This window comes from Dryobates pubescens, chromosome 8 (assembly GCF_014839835.1).
Source record: "Dryobates pubescens isolate bDryPub1 chromosome 8, bDryPub1.pri, whole genome shotgun sequence".
In the NCBI taxonomy this organism is placed as follows: domain Eukaryota; kingdom Metazoa; phylum Chordata; class Aves; order Piciformes; family Picidae; genus Dryobates; species Dryobates pubescens.
Window position 1 is genome coordinate 10,471,153 of NC_071619.1, and position 23,380 is coordinate 10,494,532.

Below are 23,380 nucleotides of genomic sequence, written 5' to 3' on the forward strand. Positions count from 1 at the left end.
TCAATGTCCTTCTTGTAGTCATTGGCCCAAAACTGAACCCAGTATTCAAGATGCATTGTTACCAGTGCCAAGTACAGAGGGAAAATCACTTCCCTAGTTCTACTAGAGTGTAAAACTAGTTGGCTGTGTAAGCTGTAGAGGACCAGATCCCAAGCAGAACTAATAGAGGAGGCCCAGTCTTGCACTGTGCCAGTGTGAAAGGCCAGATCCTGTTTTCACTAGGGGGATGGGTCTGATCCTGCACTATTCAAGTGTGAAGTGTCTCTGTTCACCCAAAACTCCTTCATCTTTCATCAAAGATGAGAAAGCAGTTAGAAGAGTAAAATGTATGAGTAATCACTGGAAATATCTTCAAAGTCAATCCTGATTTTAATTGCTTTCCTCCCTTCTCAGGTGACATGGGAATTCAAGGTCCCAGAGGTGAGTTTGGAGCTACCTGCTTTCTCAGGTAGATTGGCAGCCTGCCATAATGCCTGGGTACCAAAAGTATTTTTGTTATTCCAGAAGTTAGGTCAAGAAGCTGATGCATTTTGCAGTTCAGATGTTGTTGTGATGATTGGATGGTTTTGCTCTTCTTGACAAAGACAATTTTAGAGTTCACAGCAGGAGAAATAACAGGTGTCACTGTGAATCTAGAAACTTCTTTCACCTGGATAGAAGTGATTCCTGAAGCCAAGCTCTACCTGGTTTAATCATAGAGAGCTTTGCATGGTGTAAAGGATTCAATCCATTTCATGAACACAAGGGGGCCAGTGTTGCATGGCTGGAGATAGTAGAGCTTCTAAACATGCCAGGAATATAAACTTGTCTTTTGAGGGGTGAGGGTTGGCTGAAGAGGCAAATGGGCAAAACAAGACCTATTCCCCACTGATTGTCTATTTCTTTCTCTCTACAGGAGAGCGAGGACTTCCTGGTGTCCCAGGTGGGCAGTAGTACAATTCCCCTTTAAGAAGGACATTTAGTGACATTACAGTAGGCAAGAATACATTTTACACTGCAAACCTAGCAGGTGGTTGTCTAGAATCAATATTTAGCATAGACTAGGTCAGTTGTTTACTACCTTAGTGCTAAGGTACAGACCTGCTTACAGGCAAGGCCTCAGCTTGACTTCCACTTTGTTGAGCATGTTTAATTTGGGGTTGTAAAGATCCCAGCCTACCTTTGAAAGAGTCCCAGAGCTGCATAAGTATTTGGCCCACCTTCTTTGTGCTCTTATACATATTATGCTCTTCTAAAGAGATCTGAGTCCAAGCACTCACCTTCCAGGGAATATAGAATCATAGAATGGTCTGGGTTGAAAGGGACCTCCAAAAGTCATCTAGTCCAACCCCCTCTAGCGTAAGCAGAGGCATCCTCAACTAGATCACTTTGTCCAGAGCAACTTTACCAGAGCATTCTTTACCCCAGCTGATGAATCTCTCCAGGCTTCAGGTTCCTCTAATTTGGATGTTATTCTTTTGTAGTACACAGACAAAGACTCTGAACATTTGTTGTGTTTTTCTTTCCAGGTATTCCTGGTCCAATTGGGCACCAAGGACCAGAAGGACCAAAAGGACAGAAGGGCAGCATGGGTAAGCATCTGTCACTGCTGTGAGTCCTTCACAACTGCTGACACATGGTGTGATTATTGCCTTCCCTCATGGAGGTGACCTTGACAAGGTATTTGTTTCCTGTAGGTGATCCTGGTGTGGAAGGTCCCATGGGACAAAGAGGTCGAGAAGGGCTTCCAGGACCTCGAGGGGAGCCTGGGCCACCTGGATTTGGAGAAAAAGGAGACAGAGGTAGGAACTAGGTGTCCCATTCTTGCATGAAGAGGAGAGGGACAACAGCTAGAGTTTGGTCCCAATTTATAAAATGCCCCAGTGATAGAATTTGACTTGATTATTCAAATGCAGATTTCATTTCAGACATTTCCCAGCACAAATCTGGCATAAGGGCCCTTTTTTGGGGGGCAAATTTTAAATGAATAAACTAGAGTTGTTTTGGTTTGTCAGGTCTCACAATCAGATTTGAATTTGGCAGAACCAAAAGCACCTTAGTATCAAGGTCATCTTCTTCCCTCTTATCCAAGTCACCAAAACTGGAGGATTTGTCTTGCCCATTCTAAAGCCCAGTGAGATGTTAGGGTTTTTTCATGGACAATTCATGCTTGTTTGGGTGTTTTGAACTGGCCAGCAGATTATTTGTCACACTTGCCAGAGTAAGAACAGGAGATAAGAATATGGGAAAACAGGGTCACAATTGTATCCTACAATATCTATTCATGCTTTTATTCTGCAGGTGGTGTTGGTGAGCCAGGCCCTCCAGGGCCACCTGGACCACCAGGTTCTGCTGGCCTTAAAGGTAAATATGAAGACAGACAGAGGGAGCCTAGCAGGCTGGTTAGGTACAAATGAACACTTCAACCTTCCTCTTTCACTTAAGTTGCACTGCAGTAATCAGAAAAGTGAACTCATTTTGGATAAAATATACTTTGGTAGGCACAGAGAGCCTTTAGAGCAATACATTCTTGGAGATTTGTAGTGAGAATGGAGATTGGCAGGGAGGTTGTTCAAAACACCAGTCTTTCAGATGTGTGATGTTCCAGCTGGTTTTGTTCTGCTTTCTGAAATAATAAGGCAAGCTCCTCATCCCTAACAGGCTTCTAACAGAGCTACAGCTCTACAGTCCAAGTAACAATGATTGAAGTCAGACTATAAAAAAATGGGACCCACCTGAAGCACAGATCCCAGTGTCTCAGCCAAGATGGAAGGCCTGAATCTCTTTATGTTACTTGAGGGAAAACCACTTTCTCTATGTCACAAGAACTAAGTTGTGTAGGTTTCTTGTCCTGGTTTTGAGGATGCCAGTGATGCAAATTCCTCCAGTGGCTGTGGGACTTAAAATCTGCTAAACACCTATTGATTCATGGAACAAAAAGGTTTGCTCATTTTCTAATTGTGGTGATACTGAAAGAAGATCCATGTCTATTCACAGGTCTAATGGGTTCTCCAGGCCCACAAGGTCCTCCAGGTGAGTGCTGCATTCCTTTGCCATGGCAGCTAGAGACTAGAGAAAAACAAAACCAGGAATGCATAACGGTGACTGGAGTAACTCAAACCTCCCATCTCATTTTTCTGCAGGTCCTCCTGGCCTGCAAGGATTCAGAGGAGAAGCAGGTCTCCCAGGTGCTAAGGGTAAGCTTCTTTCTGCCTCAGCAGTTCCAGCAGCGCTAGCTGATGTGCTTCCCTAGTGCTGCTCTGAGCAGCAGACTGAACCTGAGCATGTATCATTGTGGCAAAGAACTAGGGGCAAAGAGAAGTGTAAGACTGGGAAAGGTGAAGGGGAACTAAACTTAGCACTAATAGCAAAAATTGAGAAATACAAGAGACACAGAGATAATAAAGCAGTCTAGATAAGGAAATATGCTTGTATGGATAAATCTGTATTGAAGGATACAGGTCTGATATCAGAGAATCTGTGTTTCCCCTATGATTTTTCTTGATGTAAGAAATTCCTTTCCCTTCCTGACTTGTTATTACTGTTCTTCAATCATCTGTATATCTTTCAGGTGAGAAAGGAGCCCCTGGAGCCCCTGGACCCAAAGGTATGTTGATTAATTAGATATCATCTTGTGGATATTTTCTTTGCATTCCTTTAGATACTGTCCGTAGGTATTAATCCATCTTATGCTTCTTTGGCTTTTCCTTCTGTGCTTCTGTCAGAAAGCAAACTGATGGAAACATTTTACAATGAAACAGTCTGACAGATTCCTTCTCTTTTTTGTGCCACAGGTGATCAGGGTGAGAAGGGCTCCCGTGGAATGACAGGTCAGTGGATTGTTTTCCTGGGGTAGCAGCCTGTCTAATATACACATGCATGATTTGAGTTTTCAAATAACACTATAGCCCAGCCAATCCCAGTTTGCTTTCTGAAAAAAATACAGTGGAGTTATTTTGTTATAGGAGGGTGGGGGGTTTTTTGCACCCAAGTTTTAAACAAATAGATCTCACTCTTGATTTCCATAATCTTGGTAGCAATCTTTGGATTCAGCTTTAGGGAAATTCTCCCTCACATGCCCTATGTTCACACCTTGAGCTTTTCTAATGGCCAGAGACTGTTACAAATCATGAGGCCTGAACATCCTGTCAGTGTTGGTTCTCAATTGCAAAGTACCAAAGATTGCTGAAATCATAAACTGTGTCTCCACCAGGACTTTTTGGATTAATTTTCATACCATTTCACTACAGGTGAACAAGGCTCAAGAGGAATGCCTGGTCCTCCAGGAGAGCCAGGGGCTAAAGGACCTGTAGGTGAGTAATAGCAAACAGCTGTGTTTGTATGTGGGGTAATGCCATTTCCCAGAGTGTGCTTCTATGAGCTTCTGTGCTTTCACAGGGAAGTGGAATCATACTGTGATCCTGAGTCTTTTCTCTAGATAGCTAGGATTAGTCTGTGTACTCAGAAAAGATGTCCTGCAATTAATTTCAAGTGAATGTTTTCTGGATCTTCAGTAACTGCAGCTGAGGTTTGTTTCAGATGGAATATGATGAAAAGCTACACTCTTGTGTTCAGGGCTGTGCTCTGCTTAATAGAAGGACAGGGCAGCTGTGGTACTATTTCAGTGAACACTAACAATCCTTTTTCTTTGGGTAGGACAACCTGGCCGTGATGGACAACCAGGTGAAAGAGGTAAGGAATTCCTTTGAGGTAGAAGTGCAGGTACTTTGTAATTTGAGAGAAAGTTGATTTGTAAAAGGGTAGAAGAAGGTGGCAGATTCATGTTCTAGGGTCTTGCTGTCTCAGAAGAACTGTAGAGTTAACTGAGATGCATAAAGGATCTGGCTGTAAACTTATGCAGAGTTGTTATCACTGAAGAACTCTTCTGTTACTGATGCTCACCTCCCAGACACTGGTGCTGAAAATAGCCGTTTGACCATGAAGATACAATAGGTAGAAAGTGCTAAAGGAGGGCTGGTGGTCAAGCTTGAACAGATTGTTGGATTGTAATCTTGTTAGTAGCTTGTTAATGGTGATTATATCCCTAGGTGAACCAGGTCTTATGGGGATGCCAGGGGCCCGAGGTCCTCCAGGACCCACTGGAGATGCAGGACAGCCAGGTAAAACTACAGAGAGAACAAACCCACTTTTTCTTCAGCCTTTGTTAACAATTTCCAGTCTTAACTTGAAGTTAAGGCTGGCAGATGATCTCTGTACTGTAAAACAGTGATGAATCTGTGATCTCAGGGTTGCACACACTGCAAGCGAGATCAGCTGCTATGAGTCAGCATTCAGCTTACATAGCATGTGCTAGGCCAATTTACACCACTTGTGCAGTGTGTGCTATTTCAAGTAAATGTCATCTTTTTCTCCCTCTGTATCCATTCCTCATTTGAAATTTGTTTAAACATCTTAGAATTTTTGCCTTTTTTTACCAGGTCTCACAGGACCCCAAGGACCACCAGGTAGGCTTTTTCACCATGTTCCAATTTATCAGTGACAGACAGTGATAGAGGCTCAAAAACCCCATGCAATTTTCCCTCTGTGATGCTCAAGGCTTCCAAAGTGTTATCCCAATGTTTATGCATCTCCTTTGGCTTTTGAGGAATGCAGGGACTTGGAGCATTGAAAACTCGCCTCTCCCCAAAACATAGTTTCAGTTCCCTGTGCATCACTGAAAAGTCCTAATGAGCAGTTGAAACAGAAAGGAGAGGATGTAGCAGTACAGGTGGAAACAGAGGACGTGATGTCTGCAAGCAGAGGTGTTTTGGGGAGCAAGTCACCAGGGAATTTATCCAGGAACCTTGGAACAGAGAGTAGTACTTGGAAGAAGCTACAGTTAAATTTAGGGAGCTGTGCCATCATCCAGGGAGCAGTGGGAGAAGGGGATCCCTTAACTATGCCCAGGGACACTACCAGCAGAGAGTACAGTCCACTGTGAACTCCATCACTTGCTGTCAGGAATCTGTTTATAAATTCTGAAAGCCAGGCTGTTGAGCAGGGAGATTCTTCTGTAAACCCTCAAGTGGAACTCAGCTCAGGAACCTGGAAAAAATAGAGCAAACTATATTTGCACTAACCATTTTAAATTGTTTATCTACCTTGTATCAGGACTTCCAGGCAACCCTGGCCGACCAGGGGCTAAAGGTGAGTGTTGTTTCTATCGTATTTCCTCGTATTTCTACCAAAGCACTTCATTATAGGGAGGATTGTTTGCTGTGCTGACCAGTCCCTGAATCAACAGTGGCATCTAGTGGCTTTAGGAAAGAAAGGTCTGAGAAACATAATAGCCAAGTCTCCCTGGGTGTGCACCAAAGGCAGGACGTTCGTTGAGGCGCTCAGCATGACAGTTCTCTGCTGAGAAAACGTTAGCAAACCTGGTTCTGCTCTGAGTATATGAGTATGATGCCTGGTGATTGCGATGGAGGTTGTATGCCTCCTTCTGGTAAATCAAGGCCTATTACCTATAATGGCAGACTAAGTGCTTGGCAAGCTGATCAGCAGCTCTGATCAGCTCTGATGAGCTTTGTCAGTTCCCCCACGACCTTCTAGCTCTGTGACTTCTCAGACAAGAGGTCACAGGCAGAGAGAACAGAAATCACATGTTCAGTAAGACAATGTCATTGAGCTAGTGACAGATCTTCCCTAACAAAAAGAATTTAATCTTTTGTCTCTTTGTTTTCTTAGGAGAAACTGGAGCTCCAGGGAGAGTCATAAGTGCTGGTATGTAGTGCTGTGAAAGTTCAAGCACCTCTGCTTTTGGAAGATTTTCTCTGGTTTTCGTTAGGCCTCCTAAATGCATCTTAGCTGTGCGTCAGACCTGTCCTGGGGTTCCCTGCGATGGAGAATGCATATGCTAGAGATGTGTCATTTCTTAATGATAGCTTTGTTACACAGTTGCTGGAGGTGTTTGCTTAGGTGTATGTGTGCAAGACTATGTGTTTGTGTTGCAGAGGGTTCGTCAACTGTTGCTTTGCCAGGCCCACCAGGTCCGCCAGGCCCACCTGGCCCCACTGGACCCCCAGGTGTTCCAGGTGAGCTCCTCTGCTGTACACTTTTCAGGCATCTTACATTGCTGTTCATCCAGTTCTTAATGTAATATGTGATGTTTATTGTCTCTGCCAGGCCACTCTGTCTGGGGGGCAAGATTGCTCAGGCAGACCTTATGGTCCTCACCCTTCCCTGCAGAAAAAAAACTATCTCAGGCTGAGTTAGGAAGATAGCAGCCTCAAGGGGAGAGGTGGCATATGATCTCAGAGGGAAGGATGCAAGGAAGGGCTGAGAAGATGAAGAAACTGGGAACACTGGTTATGTCCTTTGATCTGATGAATACAAAGTAGTGATAGGTCAAATTCAGCAAGTTAGAATCAAGTTCTTTTGCCTCTCAGGAAAGCAGACTTGTGTCTAATCCCTCTCCCAGCACTGGTACTGTAATGTGCTTGTTTCCCAGTCTTAGCTTTGAACTTAAGACAGCAGAAATCCCACATGAGCATCTGCAAAACTTTCACACAAACACACACAGACAGACTCTGGCTATGCATGAGCTTAATCCTCAGCCTCCTCTGTCTCAGGTCAGACACTGCCCTCCAGCATGCTGGTGACAGCCAGCAGAGTTCTGTACTCATGGCACTTCTGTGCCTCTCCCAGCTATACAGCTAAAGCTAGTGCTGGAGAAGGTGAGCACTAGCAAACCAATTGAGGCGAGCGACCTTCTGGTTACTTCCTCAGTCTAAGAGGCATCACGCACTTTGATCGCCACGTGATGGGAAACAAACTTCTTCTCCAGAAATTCAAGTAATACCTGGGGCATTGTTGAAAAGGAATAATATTTCCTTTATTTGTAAATGATATGGCAATAGTAATCAAAATATTAATAACCTTTATTAACATGAAAATTGCCCACACATATCCAAAGGTTTGATGTATGGTCAGAATACATTTACAATGGGAATGTACAGTGTTTGGGCAGCTATAACAATTTAACTGTTTTATGCAAACTGGGAGGAATATAACAGAGAGAGAATACCCTGGGAGCAAAATGGCTCTCAACCACAGTGTGGGGGGAGAGCCTCAACAAGAACCATTATGCCAGAGAGGCAGTGAATTGAGGCTTGACAGGATGCTTGGTTGCATGGTTTAGTTGATTAGGTGGTGCTGGATGATAGGTTGGACACGATGATCTTGAAGGTCTCTTCCAACCTGGTCTATTCTATTCTATTCTATTCTATTCTATTCTATTCTATTCTATTCTATTCTATTCTAATTACTCACAGCTGGTTGTACCCAGCTATGGAGTGCTGCTGCTGTGTGTTAGAGGCTTTGGGGCACTCTCACATGCCAGGCACGGCATGTTGCCGGCAGGAATGCCACGTGGTCTTCCGTGGCTGGTCTGGCTTCAGCAGACAGCAGGCTGTTAACGACGCTATCACGACGGGTGCTTGCTTTGTCCTGGGGAAACTGAGGCACAGCAAAATCCTGGTTGCAAGGGGAAGCAGGCTTGGCTCTGACTCCTAAGCTCGTGGCTTCTCTCGTAGTTTGTGGTGTGTGTGCTAGTGGCTTTATCCCAGGTGCAGGGCCGGGCAACTCGAGGCTATGAAACTCGAGGCAGTTTCAAGCCAGACAAGGTCCAAGCAGGTTCAAGCACACAAGGCTTGAGCAAGGCTTGAGCAAGGTAAAAGCAAGGCACAGGCAACTAGAAATTAGCCTATATATAAATCTTGCCTGAGATTGATTGGACCAATAGGGCAACAGAACCCAGCACATCGTTACCCAATGGGAAGGGGTTCTGCCAGGCTGTGGCCAGAACACATGCCCTTACCATAGATACAGGGTTGTTTACCAGACATGCATGGTCCTGTCCCCTTTGTTCCTTTTCCTGCATTACCCTGGCTTTCTGCAAGAAGGAGGGGGGGAGAAGGGGACCATGTCTAGACACCTTAGTGTTTGTCTGGGTTTGTGTTGGGGCCATTTGGCCCTACCATGACAGACATTGATAATTCATTCATGCCCCATAGCAATTCCATTTACTTGTGCAGACAAATATATTATTTGATAGTCTCCATTCTTGTAAAAGACCTATTGTTTTTTTCCTACTACTGTAAAATACAACCAAGAAAATCTAATGTAATCTGTTTTTTATTTCTGTTGAAACCAGGTCCTGCTGGACCAGCTGGTCTCCCTGGACAGCAAGGTACCAATCTCCAACAGCTTTAATTCTGCTTCTTAAGAGAAATGAATTCATTAGTTTTTCTTTGTTTCTAATTCTCTCAGCCCTTGGCACAATCTTCACCCCTTTTGTTTGCAGATTTCTTCCCTTCAGTTAATTTTGCTGTGTTATTTGACTTAATTAATCTTGTAAAGAATTCCTATTCTTTTTTTCCTTCCCCAGGGGAAGAAGGGGGATTGTAAGAGCCAGTGTGATGTGGATGCTACAAATGTTATTTTTATTCTTATGCTATTTTTTCTGGAGGCTGGTACTGCTGAGGCATTTCTCAAAGGCAGTTGATATTCTGAGGCAAGGGGATACAGCTCAGCTACCACTCCTGCCATTTTGAAAGGTGGGAGAACAAACTAGAGACAAGTTGGGAATAATGTCATTGTGAAACTGCTGCCAGTTGGACAGACACCTGTCTAGGAGGATCTGAATAGGGGGGACTCCTAAGAAACTTTCTTAGCTGGTTTTCTATGTCCCTGTTAGAGCAAATTGTACAGTAATTTTGATGTTTGAATACAGTGTCCCTCAGAGCCAGGGCTCAGTTCATGCTCCCAGTTCACATAAGCAAAGACTGAAGCTCTTGTCAGGGAGGTTAGGAGTGTGTACAAAACGTCACCCTCTCTCCATTAATTTATCTTTTTTTTCCCCTTCTTGACAAAGGTCAACGTGGTGAGCAGGGATCCCCAGGGGAAGCTGTGATGGAAACTATCAAAACAGAAGTCTCATCATTAGCATCTCAAAGTGAGTGAGCCTGCCATTCCGCTCCCTCACTTGCATGGCTGCCATGTCTCAAGGCCTGCTCACAGCTAACTGGAGATGCCTCTACCTTTTCTCCTTAACATGATATGGAACAAATGTGTGTATCTGTGCTTGGTGGTGGGACAGCAAGACCAGCTACCTCTTCTGCCCTTCTTTCCATCTGAGCATCCCAAAGTGCTCTCAAAAGGAGCTAGATTGCAGGAGGCCCATGTCTCTAAGGCTAAAGAATGGTGTCTGGGGAGCAGTCACTAACAGCAGAGATGGTCACAGAGCTATGGGATTTCCACCTGGCCTTTCAGTCAGTGTGTTTACACAGCCTGCTTCCCTGTGTAATAGGAACACAGTGTCATCTGTAAGAGGAGAACCAACTTAAAAGGCATTGCTTAGATTACAAACAAAAGAAATCAAAATATCTCTGCAAATTAGAGGATAAATTCACAGGCAGCAAATGCTATTTTAAAATAAAAGAAGAGGAGCACAACAGAGTGGTTTAGCAGCACCCCAAGAAAGTGTCTGCTTGCTCTGTGCAATCCTAGATGTGCGATGCACTTACAGTCAGTATTCTTAGGGTTTGAGACCCCTGCAAGTGTGCAGGAGAGGTAAGGCAGAAGAGCACTTAAAATCAGAAATGATCACCATCCTGATCACCATCTAAAAGGGTTCATGTGGGTCCAGACCATGCTTCAGTATTGTCACATCCCCCATTCGGGACTCTTGGCTCTCAGCATCAGTGAGCCTTGAGTTTGTGGCTCAGCTCAGAGGTGACAATACACCTCCAATCAAGGTAACACAGTACAGCTACTTCTTAAATAAGGGCTGTGTAACTTTCTCCTCCTACTACTTGCCCCTAGTTGAAAGAATCTTCATTCTCCTTGAAAGTTCTTTCCTCCTTCTCTAGCCTTGGAGTCCTTTGCTCTTTCCCTCAGCAACCAGAGGGATCTCTTCCCTGTTTCCCATATGCTTCCAGCCTGCTCAGCACTGTATTTTGGTTCATGTCTTAACCTGCAAGCTGGCAACAAAACACATCTCCCCTCTCCCCTCTCTGCCTCAACTTTGGCTGTGGGTCAGCCAGGTCCAGCATTAGCCCATTTTTAATTGTGAGAGCTTCTAACAGCAATGTAATGACAATGTTTCCATAGCAGCAGTAGCTCTATAGCAGCAACATTTCCTTTTTTGTGTGTGTTTCATGTGCACAGTGCTGGCAGATCTCCAAGGGCCGCCAGGACCACCAGGTCCCCCTGGACTACCAGGTATGTAATATAGCAGAGCTCAGTACATAAGCAGGGGAAGCTTGCACACGTGGCACGTTTACTAAGTAAATATTCTGTAACAGCCCTGTTTCTTTTGTCATTGGGTGAATCTGTGCAGGGAACTCCTGCATCTCGTGGTCCCCCAGCTAAAAGCTTGTTTCCTTGAAATAAACCTGGAAAGTGGGAGGTTTTCCCACTGCCTCTATCCTGTGCCTTGAGATATCCCAGATGCAGTCTTGGACCTCGTGAAGTTAGTAGGGATGACTTTAATGGAAGCAGAATTTCACATAGTGGGTTCCTACTAACATACTTGCTGAGTTTCACAGCAGCAAGATGCTGCCTAAGAGAGGAGATTTGCTTTGGTAGAGGTTTGCTGGCCAGAGTAGTAATCAATAAAAGCCATACTTTCAGGGAAGACACTCAACATTCTGAAAGGCCCCAAAAGAAGTAACCTCTATCAGTTCTATCTTTGCTTACTTACCCAGTCTTAACTTCCTGCTGTGATAGATGTGTGGAGAAAATAGTGATACTGGCCTGTATGTGGAAATATTTGAGCTATGACTATAGCTGGAGATGTAGCAGCTCTGACATGCATTGATGAGGCTTGTCCTTCCTGAATCCTTTTTGTCCCTTTTGCCTAGGAATAGGATTGCCAGGGCCTCCAGGCCCACCAGGGAGACCAGGATCTTCCATGTCCACCTCAGGTAGGTTTTTCCCATTCATTCCCTTGCTGTGCCCTGGGAATGTCCTGGCTTTTGGGGGTCCAGAGAGCACATCCTTGGAGAGGACAAGGTGGAGCCAGAGGAAGCTTGTGTCATGTGCTGTTGGATGTCATGAAGAAACCTTTTTGTTTTAATTACAGAAACATTTCTCACTGGCCCACCAGGTCCACCAGGCCCACCAGGACCAAAGGGAGACCAAGGTAGGTATATTCTTCTACCTCACCAAGATCTTAGCTGGATCTCAGTACTTCAGACTGGCAAAGAAGGACAGGCTTCTTTTGGAAGCAGGAAGCGTCCTGCCTTTCAGTGGCTGTAAGAAAGCTAGCACAGTGCTCTCTAAGACTCCTGTCTGATGCCATAAAACAAGTCAGTCTTTGTCAGATAAATTTCTGTTAGCTTCCAGTGGTGTCAAGGCAATTGCTGCATTCAGATCCCAAATTTGCAAGCCCATTGGAATCAGGAGCATTCAGAGCTTCCAATTTGCCAGTACAGGGGAACAATCTTTTTGCAAAATGCAATATGGATTTGGTTAAATCAAGTGCTAGGAGGTGGCCCTGTAAAGCATATCTCAGCCCTCAGCTGGCAGGAAAATGTGAGACCTGCTTCCTTCACCCATTTCTGCCTCTTCTGCAGTGTTTGCTGGGATGTTGCAGGTCAGAACAAAGCAAAGGCTAACACTGTTCCTCTGCCCCCCTGTTTACAGGTGAACGAGGTCCACGAGGATTTACAGGTAAGGAGACTCCCAGGAGATACCAGTGTGGTGCAGGGTAGCTGTCCTGTGTGTGTGACTGCCCCTCCATTTCTGTGTCCCCTGCAGGAGAACCGGGTGAGCCTGGCCTTTCAGCCTTCTCCTCCCACGGTCAGTTTGTGACAACTTTCCTCCTTTGAATTCATTGTCCCTAGACTGAAACCAGGGGGCAAAATCCTGCTCCATTGATTCCAGCTCAGTGAATACTAAAGTGGAGCTAGGATTTTGTCCACACACTTCGTTCCTGTGAATCTCTGACTCTCCTTCTGCAATTGACAGGTGACAGAGTTACCATACAGGGACCTCCAGGAGTTCCAGGTCCGCCAGGCCCACCTGGGCCTAAAGGTGAAGTGAAAAAATCTTCTTTCTTTCTTTGCTGGTGGCCTCATACAGCCAAGACTGGTTGAAACTGAAGGATGGAGCATCCTGGTCCTTTGGGAACTACAGCTGTGCCCACCCCTACAGAGCAGGACTAGGGCAATAGGGCACCTGGGCCCTGTCACAGAAGGCTCAGAAAAGCTGCCATGGCCTCTTCCTTAAGCTCTTCCCCAACAAGCTTCTAATTCAAATAGTCATTACAAGGGCTGGGTAGCTGTTTCTCTGACATGTAGCTCAGCTGTTTTACATGACAAAGTGTGCAACATGCACCCATTACAATTATCTCTCTCCCTCACTCTGTTTTCCAGGTGATGCAGGTGTTCCTGGTGCTCCTGGCATCCCAGGAGCATCTCGAGGTAAGAGCCAGACCATCATTGCTCTGACACTACAAAGAAATGCTGACAGCTTGGTAGAGGCTTGGAGAAATCTCCTCTGGGTTTTACAAGTGTGGGTGCCAGCCTAATGGCATTGGGATTTGCATTCAAAACCTCTTATTCCACAGCCTGCCTTAAATCAGGCAGGTTAGGAATTACAAGTTTTCTGTTTCCAGCCTACTGGGAATCATTTGAGCCAGAGTTTGTCCTCATGGGACATAAAAGAAATGGATAGCAGGTGGCTAGCCATGTTCCACAAGGGATTAGGGAAGCTGCATTGAAGCCTCTAGTGGAAAACCTGATCAGAAGGAAAATGCCCTTTGTTCAGTTTTGGTTACCCTCAGGTGGATTCCTGTGAATTAAGCTGCTGTCATCCTGTGTAAGAGATCTATGCATGCAGGCTGTTAATGCAGCTTCACAAAAAGTGTGTATGGATGAACTTCACTGTGTCTCCAGGTGGATGAGCCCTCTGCTTCTCCACATCATGTCTTAGGAATGCTACCTCTGGGTGCTGGGAAGACAGGCACCTTAAGGAGCATGAGATGTCATTCAACATCATGGTGACAGGAGTCATACAGGGCCCACCTGTATCTTGCAATGGAGATCAATAAAGAGGTTCTTGAGCTGGTGGTGCCTAGACTGGCTGCAACAGGGAGCAGTAGAGCTCTAAGGTCAGCCTGATGAGCTCGAGTGCTTTATTCATCCCCATCTATATTTCTGCACAGCATTGCCCTTTGGTGCACAAACTGGCCAGGTCTGTCAGTATGAAGCCAGGAAAGTCTCTGAACTCAGCCCTGCAGACCTGCCTAGGCTGATTTACACAAGATGAGGAGAAAGTTCTTCACTGAGAGACTCATTCTTCATTGGAATGGGCTGCCCAGGGAGGTGGTTGAGTCACCATCCCTGGAGGTGTTCAAGAGGGGATTGGACATGGCATTTGGTGCCATGGTTTAGTAGTCATGAGGTCTGTGGTGACAGGTTGGACTTGATGATCTTTGAGGTCTCTTCCAACCTTGGTGATGCTGTGATACTGTGAAGATGCCAAATTACTTGAAGCCATTATACTGCCTGATAGTCTCAGCCTCGGGATGTGTTGAGAGGTGGAGAGGGATCCCCTCCGTGGTCCACTCACAAAGCTTTTTCCAGGTCTGTGAGAAGGGCTCAATGCAAGCACGCTTCAGTATCACCTGGTCTAATGCAACCATGTCAAAATCTCTCCTGCTTACAATGTTTTCTGTAGGTGGATCCAGACAAATTCAGGGACCTCCAGGACCTCCTGGGCCACCTGGTCCTCCTGGCCCAGGTGGAAGTTCATCTCAAGAGATTCAGCAGTATGTCACTGACTATTTGAAGAGTGAGTACAATGTGATTTTGCCATGGGTCAGCAGACACCTACTCCTCTCTTTTGCTTCCTGAGCCCCTTGCCACTCTCTCTTTGGAACAGCAGCACTGCTGCTCTGGCTTTATCTCTGTTGAGTACTATGAAGTGCTGTTGACCTCTGCAGAACTGCCCTGTTGGCCTGCTTTTTCCCAGGGGAAGAGTGTCTGGTCATTGAGCATATGGCCATTGTCTTGCCTTTAGTAATGTGAGCAAACCTTGTGCTTCCTCCCTAGGTGACAGTGTAAGGCATTATTTGGCTGGTGCCCAAGGCCCACCAGGCCCTCCAGGCCCACCTGGAGTCATTACCACTGCAGATGGGACGACCTTTGATTATGCAGAGCTGGCTACCCGTGTTATGAGCTACATGACAAGTAAGCACCATGCTGGTACAATCTGTACTGGGTCATGCACTTGGCTGAGCTTGTACAACACCTAGCAGGTGAAAACCAGAGGAGAAGCAACAGTCTGTAAATAGCAGCACCCCAGATAATCATCTCCTGCAGTCTTGACACAGGATTTCACACATTCAAGGCCACTCTGAGCCTTGTCTCATTTTAATGGGTAGATTATAACTAACTTGCTGCTGTTCAAGAAGTTCCACATTAAACACTAGCTATAACCACTCCCAAGACCCAAACAGAGGTGGTTCTCTTTGGTATACATGGTCTGAAGTATTCTGAGGCTGTCTTGTACACTTGGAGCCCTCCCAAATTAGATGAAATTCCCAGAGCTTTTGGAAGTAGCCTGGAATTTCAGTCAGAATAGCACAGACCATACAGCTGTGGACATGACCAGGATGTGTGAGACAGCAACTCATTCATAGCTGTGGGCATGGGAAGCCTATTCCACCAGTTAAACTGGATTAGTTCAGCTTTCCTTTGTCCCTGCCTGACTCCTCTTCACCTTTTGTCTCATCCTGCCTGATGTAAAACCTTTTAATTCCCACAGGCTCTTCAGATCGCTATCAGTCATTTGCCAGTTCGGTATCAACTACATCTGTCTTATATCAAGAACTTCTGGACATGCTACAGAGTAAGTGATCCTTAAGGGAAACATGAAAGTTGGGGCTAAAGCACCTCAGCAGCCTAGAGGTGTGTCCTTCCCTTCCAGTCTCCTATCTCCACCCAGAGTTACCAGCAGCTGCTTCCGAGGGCAAAGGCCTACCAGAGGGGCTGCTGAGCACCTTCCAAGACTCCTTCCAAGTCTTTTGGAGTTTACATGCCTTCCAGAATCCCTGTGTGCTTTTTATGCCTTCTGTTGTAATTCTGCAGTTTCCCATTCTCTCCCCTCCCTTCTCCTTGGTTCTCTAGATGGCAGCTCCCTACATCCCTCCTTTTCCCCATGGTTTCCCCCAGTCTCTCATTAAACTTTGGTCTTCTACTTTGCAGCTGCCCCACTCTCCTGGGGTCTCCCCCATTCCTTCTCTCCCACCCCACAGCCTTGTTCTGTTCTTAAGGTGAGGAGGATACCCAGCTCTGGTATTCTTTTCTATGCACACTGTTATTGTGGGCTGGCAGGCAAATCACCAGGAAGTCATTTTCACAGAATTAATCAGGCTGGAAAAGTCCTTCAAGATCATCAAGTCCAACCTATCACCCAACACTATCTAATCAACTAAACCATGGCACTAAGTGCCTCATCCAGTCTTAAACGCTTCCAGGGAGGGTGACTCCACCACCTCCCTGGGCAGCACATTCCAATGGTCAATCACTCTTTCTGTGAAGAATTTCTTCCTAACATCCAGCCTAAACTGCAAAATTGTTTTATAATCATAGAATTATTGGGGTTGGAGGGGACCTCAAGTGTCATCTAGTTCCAAACCCCTTGCCATGGGCAGGGATGCCTCACAGTAAATCAAGTTGTCCAGAGCCACATCCAGCTTGGCCCTAAATACCTCCAGGGATGAGGCTTCTACTATCTCCCTAGGCAACCTGTTCCAGTGTCTCACCACCTTCATGGTGAAGAACTTCTTCCTAACATCCAATCTGAATCTACCCATTTCTGTTTTTTTTCCATTCCCCCTAGTCCTATCATTACCCGGCACCCTAAAAGTCCATCACCAGCCTCATTTCCCCCCTTTTCCCCTCAAATCCCAGAGCACCTGGGCTCTGTTGGGGTCTCCTCCTACTGCAGGTGTGGCCACTTGGCCCTCCCCACCCACTCCCCTTTTTAATCCCTGCCAGGAAAGGCAGCAGCCCCAAGCTGAGCCCATCTGGGCTGAGGGATCCTCCTCTCATCTCTGGTGAGTCCCCATGGTGCGCAGTGGGTGATGGTGATTTTGAGCTGTAGGAAATTCCCAGCCTTGCCACAAATATTTCTGACACCATACACTTGGAAAAGGAGGAGTGGGGGAAAGGTCTTTGCTCCCATAAGTTTTGATAGTCTTCCTCGTACTGGGGGCTCAGCTCATAGGCTGGGAACTCCTCACACGTGGTGTCTTTGCAGCAGCCTGAACAGCCTTAAAAGATGTATTTTCCCTTTCCAGGAGAAGAAATTCGTCAGTATCTAATTGGACCTCAGGGCCCACCAGGACCTCCTGGCCCCGGGGGAGGTGGCCTGTCTCAGTCACTGGATTATGAGGAGCTGACCAGACGCTTTATCAGCTACTTGACAAGTAATGGCCTTCATTAGTGTGCATTTCCCTCCTTTCCTTTGGGAGCTGAGTAGAAACCTCATGCTGTCAGCAAAAACTCTTTCAGTGTCCACCGTGTGAATCCCTATGTACAGAGACCTCCTCACAGGGTTTATGAAAGACCTGGAGGAGAACAAAGATACCCTGTAGCTAAGATGCTGTCCACAGACTCTGGTAATGAGTTCTGGCTTTGCTAAAACGTGACTTTAGCAACTTAATTTCACCTTAGAAGTCCCATCAACATCTGCAGGTGCCTTTGTAGCCCTTTTCTCCCTGGCTCTGTGGTCAGGATATACCTCTGTAAGAGCTGATCTGTGCCCACTTTATGTCGAGGCAGCTCAGGCAACAAACTCTTAGAAGTTTAAAATTAATTGAAACAAACTCTACCTGTCTGCTTCATCTTCCCATCTGTAAAGGGGTGATAGGGCATGCAAAAACTGTCAGAGAGGACTCTGGAGCATCCCCAACAGTAGTGCTGAATTGCCTGATCCTGGTAGCTGCTTCAAAGCCCAGCCTGGTCCTTGCTCTGTCTCTCTGTGGTGCCCTGGGAGACCAGATCTCACTAATGGGCCACTCCAAAGATGGTGGGAATTTGCTGCTTCCAGAGCCTAAGAGCAAACTGCTGTTTAACAGCAGCATCCCAACAGCTCAAGCAGGACAGCTGCAAGTTTATCAGCAAGGACATTCAAGCAGATCACAAAGGTGCAAGGTTTTGCACCAGAGCTGCTTGCAGAGGCAGACACAGGGAAAGCATCACATGCATCAGCCAGCCAGCTTGTCCTGGGCTGTCCAGAGCTTTTTCCAGGAATAGAGGCCCAATCCCTGCCTGTCTGCAGGTGTCCTGGTGCTGGGATTAAAGGAACAGGCTCTAACTCCAAGTCCAGAACAAAGTTTGAGCCCTAGTTCCCAATACAATCTGCTGATGGAAACACTTCACCCTCAAGGAGTCCCACCTGCATTGCCTGTGAACAAGCCCCTGCTGCCTGTCTGCTCACACCATAAGAGCCTGTTTTGGTAATGTGCTCCTCTTGAATCTGTTTGATTCTGCAGGTTCTGGAATGAGCATTGGGCTTCCTGGACCACCTGGGCCTCCAGGGACACCTGGTATATCTTACAGTGACCTGACAGCCTACCTGAGAAGTAAGTCAACTTCTTCAGTCCTCTCCCACAGGTCCTACATGCCCCAGGATCATTTTACAGGCTCAGGCAGAGATTTTCCCCTCTTACCCATCACAACAAATAACCTACTAAGTAAGGCAGAGGGACCATCAGAGTCTCTTAGCAGCACTGCAAGCCCCCTGGGCTCTGCCAGGACCTGCACAGACCATGAGGGACTGTGGATGGTTCACTGTGCTCCTATGGAGAGCAGTAGCAGTGAGATGCTCTCTTGGGGATGGGGATGAAGGAGCCCTCTGTCTTCTCCCTACACTGCAGTACAGAGGAATTTTTATGCCATTTTAAAAAAGTTACTTAAGAAGCAGGGACTTCTACCTTCTTTGGCATCTCTTGACTTCTCAGTATGTTGTCTACACACAGGGAAGTGAGGTGCACCAGGATGGCTCCACCAGAAGGTGCTGGGGAGGAAGAAGCTGCAGCTGGAATTAGCTGTATTGTCAGGGAAGGTTCATCATGGGGGCAGTGGTTTGCCTGACTTCTTTTTCTCCCTTGTGTCTTACAGACTCTGAATTCAGTGGTCTTGTTGGGCCCCCTGGTCCTCCAGGCCCCCAAGGACCTCCAGGGATCCCTGGATCACCAGGCACCTCTCTGGAGGACTTTTCTGCTTACCTACAAAGTAAAGCACTTGTGTTTCTCACAGCTGGCAGGGAGTTGCTGTTTGTAGGTGCTGGTGGGGACTGAGGCTGAGATTTCACTTAGCAGGGGCATGACTGCCCACTGAGAATGAGCTCATCAACATCAGCTGGGCAGGGATGGGAGTTGAGATTGGAGCCTTTAAACTTGGAAGATCTCCAGATATGTGTGAATTTGTTGTCCTTTCACTGTTGGAAAATAATTCTTCCTCTCTCTCAAGATGTGGGATACTCCTCCCACTCTGGCATCCAGGGCCCACCTGGCCCTCCTGGCCCTCCAGGACCACCAGGCTTCTCAGGAACTGGCCTCCTGTCCTATGCTGACATCACAAACAGCGATGAGTTCAGGAGTGAGCTAATCCAGTACCTGAAGAGTAAGTGGACACCATCCATCCACCCTACACAGTCCCTGACAAGTGCTTTGTCTTGTGTAGGCTGCTGGCTCTGCCACAGCTGAGACAGTCCTGTGGGAGACTTCGCTGAACTGAAGCTGCACCGACATCTTATCTCCACAGCCAGATCTATGCAGGACAGCAGTGCACCCCATAGACTTGTGTCCTCTCAGTCCAACTGCAAGGCAAAAGTCCATGCTGTGAGCCAAAAGGGACTGCTGCTGGGCACTTACAATTGCCCTGTACTGAACAGTGAGTCCCTAGTAAGGTCACCTGCAGAGTTTTGCTGTGACAAAAGCCTTTTCCTTGACAAACATCTGCCTGCAAAGGAAGGGATGATGTAGGGGTTAGAGGTCAGCACTGAGCCACCTGTGAAGCAGCAATGGTTTGAGCTCTCAAGCTGGCAAGTCATCCCAGGCAGCCTTTCAGAAACATGAGGATCTCCTCACTCTGGGGATACTGGTCACAGAATGGCTGTTTAGCAGAGGTGCTGAAATTGGCCTGAGAGGAACACCCATCTGCAGAATCGTTGGGCATGCTTCCAAGACTGGGCACCCAAAATTGTGGGAGAGAGGAGAAGGAAGAGGCTGTCATGCCTTGTGTAGAGAAACAGCACTGCCTGGATGAGGGTTACCGTGACGGCTGGCATGACACAATGTCACACTCTTGCCTTCATTCAGGTGGTAGCACAGGACCTCTTCCAAGCTTGAGGGGCCCAGGAACCCTGGTGTCCCTGAAGTACCCCTCTTATATTTTGCAGGTGATGAAGTTCGAAGCTACATCTCAGGGCCACCTGGGCCCCCGGGGCCACGGGGACCACCAGGACCCAAAGGAGACAGTGGCTGGGCGGCTGGGTCTATGTCTTCATCATTACGGACTTCTGAGCACTCACATGGAGGATCCCTGGGTGCTGAGGGATCCCATGGGGGGTCAATGGGCACAGGCAGCTCCTATGGCAGCTCCATGAGCAGCATGTCATCTTACAGTGCCTCAGCAGGAAGCAATGGCTTTTATGATGCCTCCATGGGCAGCGATGAGGCTTTCGATAGGTTGCTGACGGAGGAGTCGCACAGGAGAGCAGCAGATTCCAGCAGATCCTACAGCAGCTCCTTCACTGGACCCCTGGATTACAATGAGCTGGCACTCCGTGTGTCAGAGAATCTGCAGAGTGAGTGGAGAGCCTGAACCTCCCTGCCCCAGCCCACACCTCCTACCCCGCTGTGCCTGGTGCCGGGCTAGTCACTGCCCTCACTCTTCCTGCTGCCTGCAGCTCTCCCTCACACCTTCCTGCCTCGGCATCCAGACAGTTTTTCCAGATCTCCTTTCAGATGACATCTTTAATTCCTCAGGTCAAGGTATTCTCCAGGACTTGATGTCTTACAATGCACAGGGCCCTGCAGGTCCCCCAGGCCCTCCTGGTCCTCCTGGTATCAGCAGGGTCTTTGCAGCCTATGGCAATGTCACTGAGGACCTCATGGACTTCTTTAGAAGTAAGTGGCATATTGACTTGGGTGGTTCTGGCTCATGCCTGTGAGATGATTCCAACCCCACTCAGACGGTCTAATCCCATCTCACCTAGAGAAATGTTCTTCCACTGTGCCTGGCTGCTTCTCTAAGTGAGCACAGAGCCCTTTGCCAGTGGTTTGTCCCACTCCTTCATCCTTTCCATTTCCTCTCCAGAGCATGGTGCCATCCAGGGGCCACCCGGTGAAAAAGGGGAGCGGGGCTATCCTGGACCCAAAGGTAAGGCTTGCCATGCTTTCCCTCTCAAGCCCTGGGATCCCCAGGAAGCAGAGATAGTTGGCACAAGGCTGCACAAGGTCACAGCCTCCTCACAGTGGAGGTGGCACCTTCAGGATCTCTTTGTCCTAACTTGATCTTCCTCACCCTGGCCTGTTTGTAGGCCAGTCATGCTCAAGGGCAAACTTGGTCTTCTAATTCCTTCAGGTGACCCTGGACCGATGGGCCCGCCAGGACGCCACGGGCACAGGGGACCAAAGGGAGAGAAAGGGGAGAAAGGTAGGAACATCTGCCACCCCCAGGAGAGCAGAGTGTGCATGTCAGGCAGCAGAGGATTCCTCAGGCACCAAGCCTGTCTCTGGGAGCTGCTGGAAAATCCAGAGTCCCTTGGGTTTTATTCTTGTTGTTTTGGGTCTTTTGTGTTTTTGGTTTTTTTAACCCCATATGAACTTTTCCAATAAGCTTCCTTTTGATTTCCTGCCCAGGTGAACAAGTGTATGTTGGCAGAAGAAAAAGAAGAAGTGTTGGGGTTTAAGAAGCAGCAGCTTAATTCTGCACTGGGCAGCATTCCCAGCAGCCTATAGAGAATTACCCTGAATCTTCACTGCCTTGTCAGTCAGCTAACCACTTAGACTTGATAGTTCAGTGTCACTGCTGAGGTGAGTGGCTCTTTCACCTGGCCAGTGGGACCCTAATGTAGGTATTTGCTCTTTTTGCTGATGTTTGGCTTAGTACTCCCAGGCTTCTATGTCTTTGGGCTGACAAGTGGCTTCCTGTCTTATCCAGTCCAGGCTTCTTGTATTACCCCAAGCTATGTAAAAACCTTGGCTTCTACAAACCAGCCAACTGTCCAGCAAAAAGGGGAAAAAAAGAATCCAATCCCTCCCCCACCAAAAATTATGGTTTTGCCAGAGAGCAGATTCAGCCCACAGGACAAAAGGGCCTGTAAGAAACCCTGGGACTAAGCTTGCTCACCGCACTGGGATTTCCTCTCCACAAACTCCACTGTGCCAGCCCAAAGCAGGAGGACCTGGTGAAGCAGGCGCTGGTGGCACCAAGCGGGGCTGTGGCTCCAGGGTCTCTGGAAAGGGACATGCTGCACTGAGGTACCCCAGCAGTGACCTGCATGAGACACTGAGCCCATCCCTGCCACGGCCCAGCTGCTGCAGCACAGCAGGTGGCACAGGGAGCGAGAGCTGGGCTCTGCCTGTGCCACCAGCTGCCTGGCAGTGCTGACAGCCCCCACTGCAGAGCTTTCAGACCCCTGGAGTCTTCACCCTGGCCTATGACTTGCTTTGGAAAGCGATGGCCTCCCAGCTCAGCAGTTTTGCAGTGCTCTTGTGCACCACTAGCCCTGCTCCCAAGCCCAGCTCCTTGGACAAACTGGTACCAGCAGGGCACAGACAGGAGTGGGGAGAGCACGTGCAAGTGCTTGGCAGGACGCCCGGCTCAGCTCGTGCTTGGTGTTTATAGCGGCACAGTGAGCTGTGCCGTGCACAGGGACCAAACTGAAGCACTTTGAAATGGAATTTGTTGATCTTTAAAAAAATATTTTTGTATTTTTTTTTTCCCCCTCCTTTTAAACATTGGGGAAAAAATATTTTGTAATGTAAACAGCCCAATTAAAGTGTGGTTCTCACCCCCAGCTTGCCTGATCACTGTTCCATTGGGCACTCAGCACTGTGACCCTGTGGTTTCAGTGGCTGGTTTGTTTCTCATCACTGCTACATGACCTGAGCAGATGCTGAGCTGCTTGCTCAGGTGTCACCAGTTTCCAGTGCATTAGCAGGAGCATCTGCACATTGTCCCAGAGTGCCACGGTCATTATCTGCTTCCTTGCAGTGAGGCAGTGCTCACAGAGTTTGGATATGTTGGGGGAAGGCAGGTGGCTGGGTGATGGCTGAGCTGCGAGGTACCACCTGCCAGAGGCCAGTGTCTGAGTGCAGTCAGGGCAGCTGGCAGGGCCTGGTCAGCGAGTGTGACACATCAGCTTTATGGTGTTC

The 23,380-nt window shown here is 47.5% G+C and overlaps 1 protein-coding gene across 1 annotated transcript in view; it reads left to right on the plus strand.

Annotated features, from left to right (window-relative positions):
* The window catches only part of COL17A1 (collagen type XVII alpha 1 chain), a 37,720-nt gene extending 15,163 nt beyond the window's left edge, over positions 1–22,557 (plus strand). Inside the window, 38 exon segments of the mRNA XM_054163852.1 lie at positions 394–420; positions 896–922; positions 1,509–1,571; positions 1,677–1,781; positions 2,281–2,343; positions 2,977–3,012; positions 3,123–3,176; positions 3,551–3,586; positions 3,774–3,809; positions 4,230–4,292; positions 4,636–4,671; positions 5,028–5,099; positions 5,418–5,444; positions 6,091–6,126; positions 6,667–6,702; positions 6,933–7,013; positions 9,134–9,169; positions 9,854–9,934; positions 11,149–11,202; positions 11,844–11,906; positions 12,065–12,124; positions 12,628–12,654; positions 12,742–12,783; positions 12,952–13,017; positions 13,359–13,406; positions 14,665–14,778; positions 15,039–15,176; positions 15,754–15,837; positions 17,291–17,419; positions 18,488–18,577; positions 19,116–19,229; positions 19,467–19,619; positions 20,398–20,805; positions 20,987–21,127; positions 21,318–21,380; positions 21,585–21,625; positions 21,627–21,656; positions 21,863–22,557. Coding sequence (XP_054019827.1) covers positions 394–420; positions 896–922; positions 1,509–1,571; positions 1,677–1,781; positions 2,281–2,343; positions 2,977–3,012; positions 3,123–3,176; positions 3,551–3,586; positions 3,774–3,809; positions 4,230–4,292; positions 4,636–4,671; positions 5,028–5,099; positions 5,418–5,444; positions 6,091–6,126; positions 6,667–6,702; positions 6,933–7,013; positions 9,134–9,169; positions 9,854–9,934; positions 11,149–11,202; positions 11,844–11,906; positions 12,065–12,124; positions 12,628–12,654; positions 12,742–12,783; positions 12,952–13,017; positions 13,359–13,406; positions 14,665–14,778; positions 15,039–15,176; positions 15,754–15,837; positions 17,291–17,419; positions 18,488–18,577; positions 19,116–19,229; positions 19,467–19,619; positions 20,398–20,805; positions 20,987–21,127; positions 21,318–21,380; positions 21,585–21,625; positions 21,627–21,656; positions 21,863–21,961 — 2,879 coding nt within the window. The 3' untranslated portion in view covers positions 21,962–22,557.
* Positions 22,558–23,380: the final 823 nt, after the last annotated feature.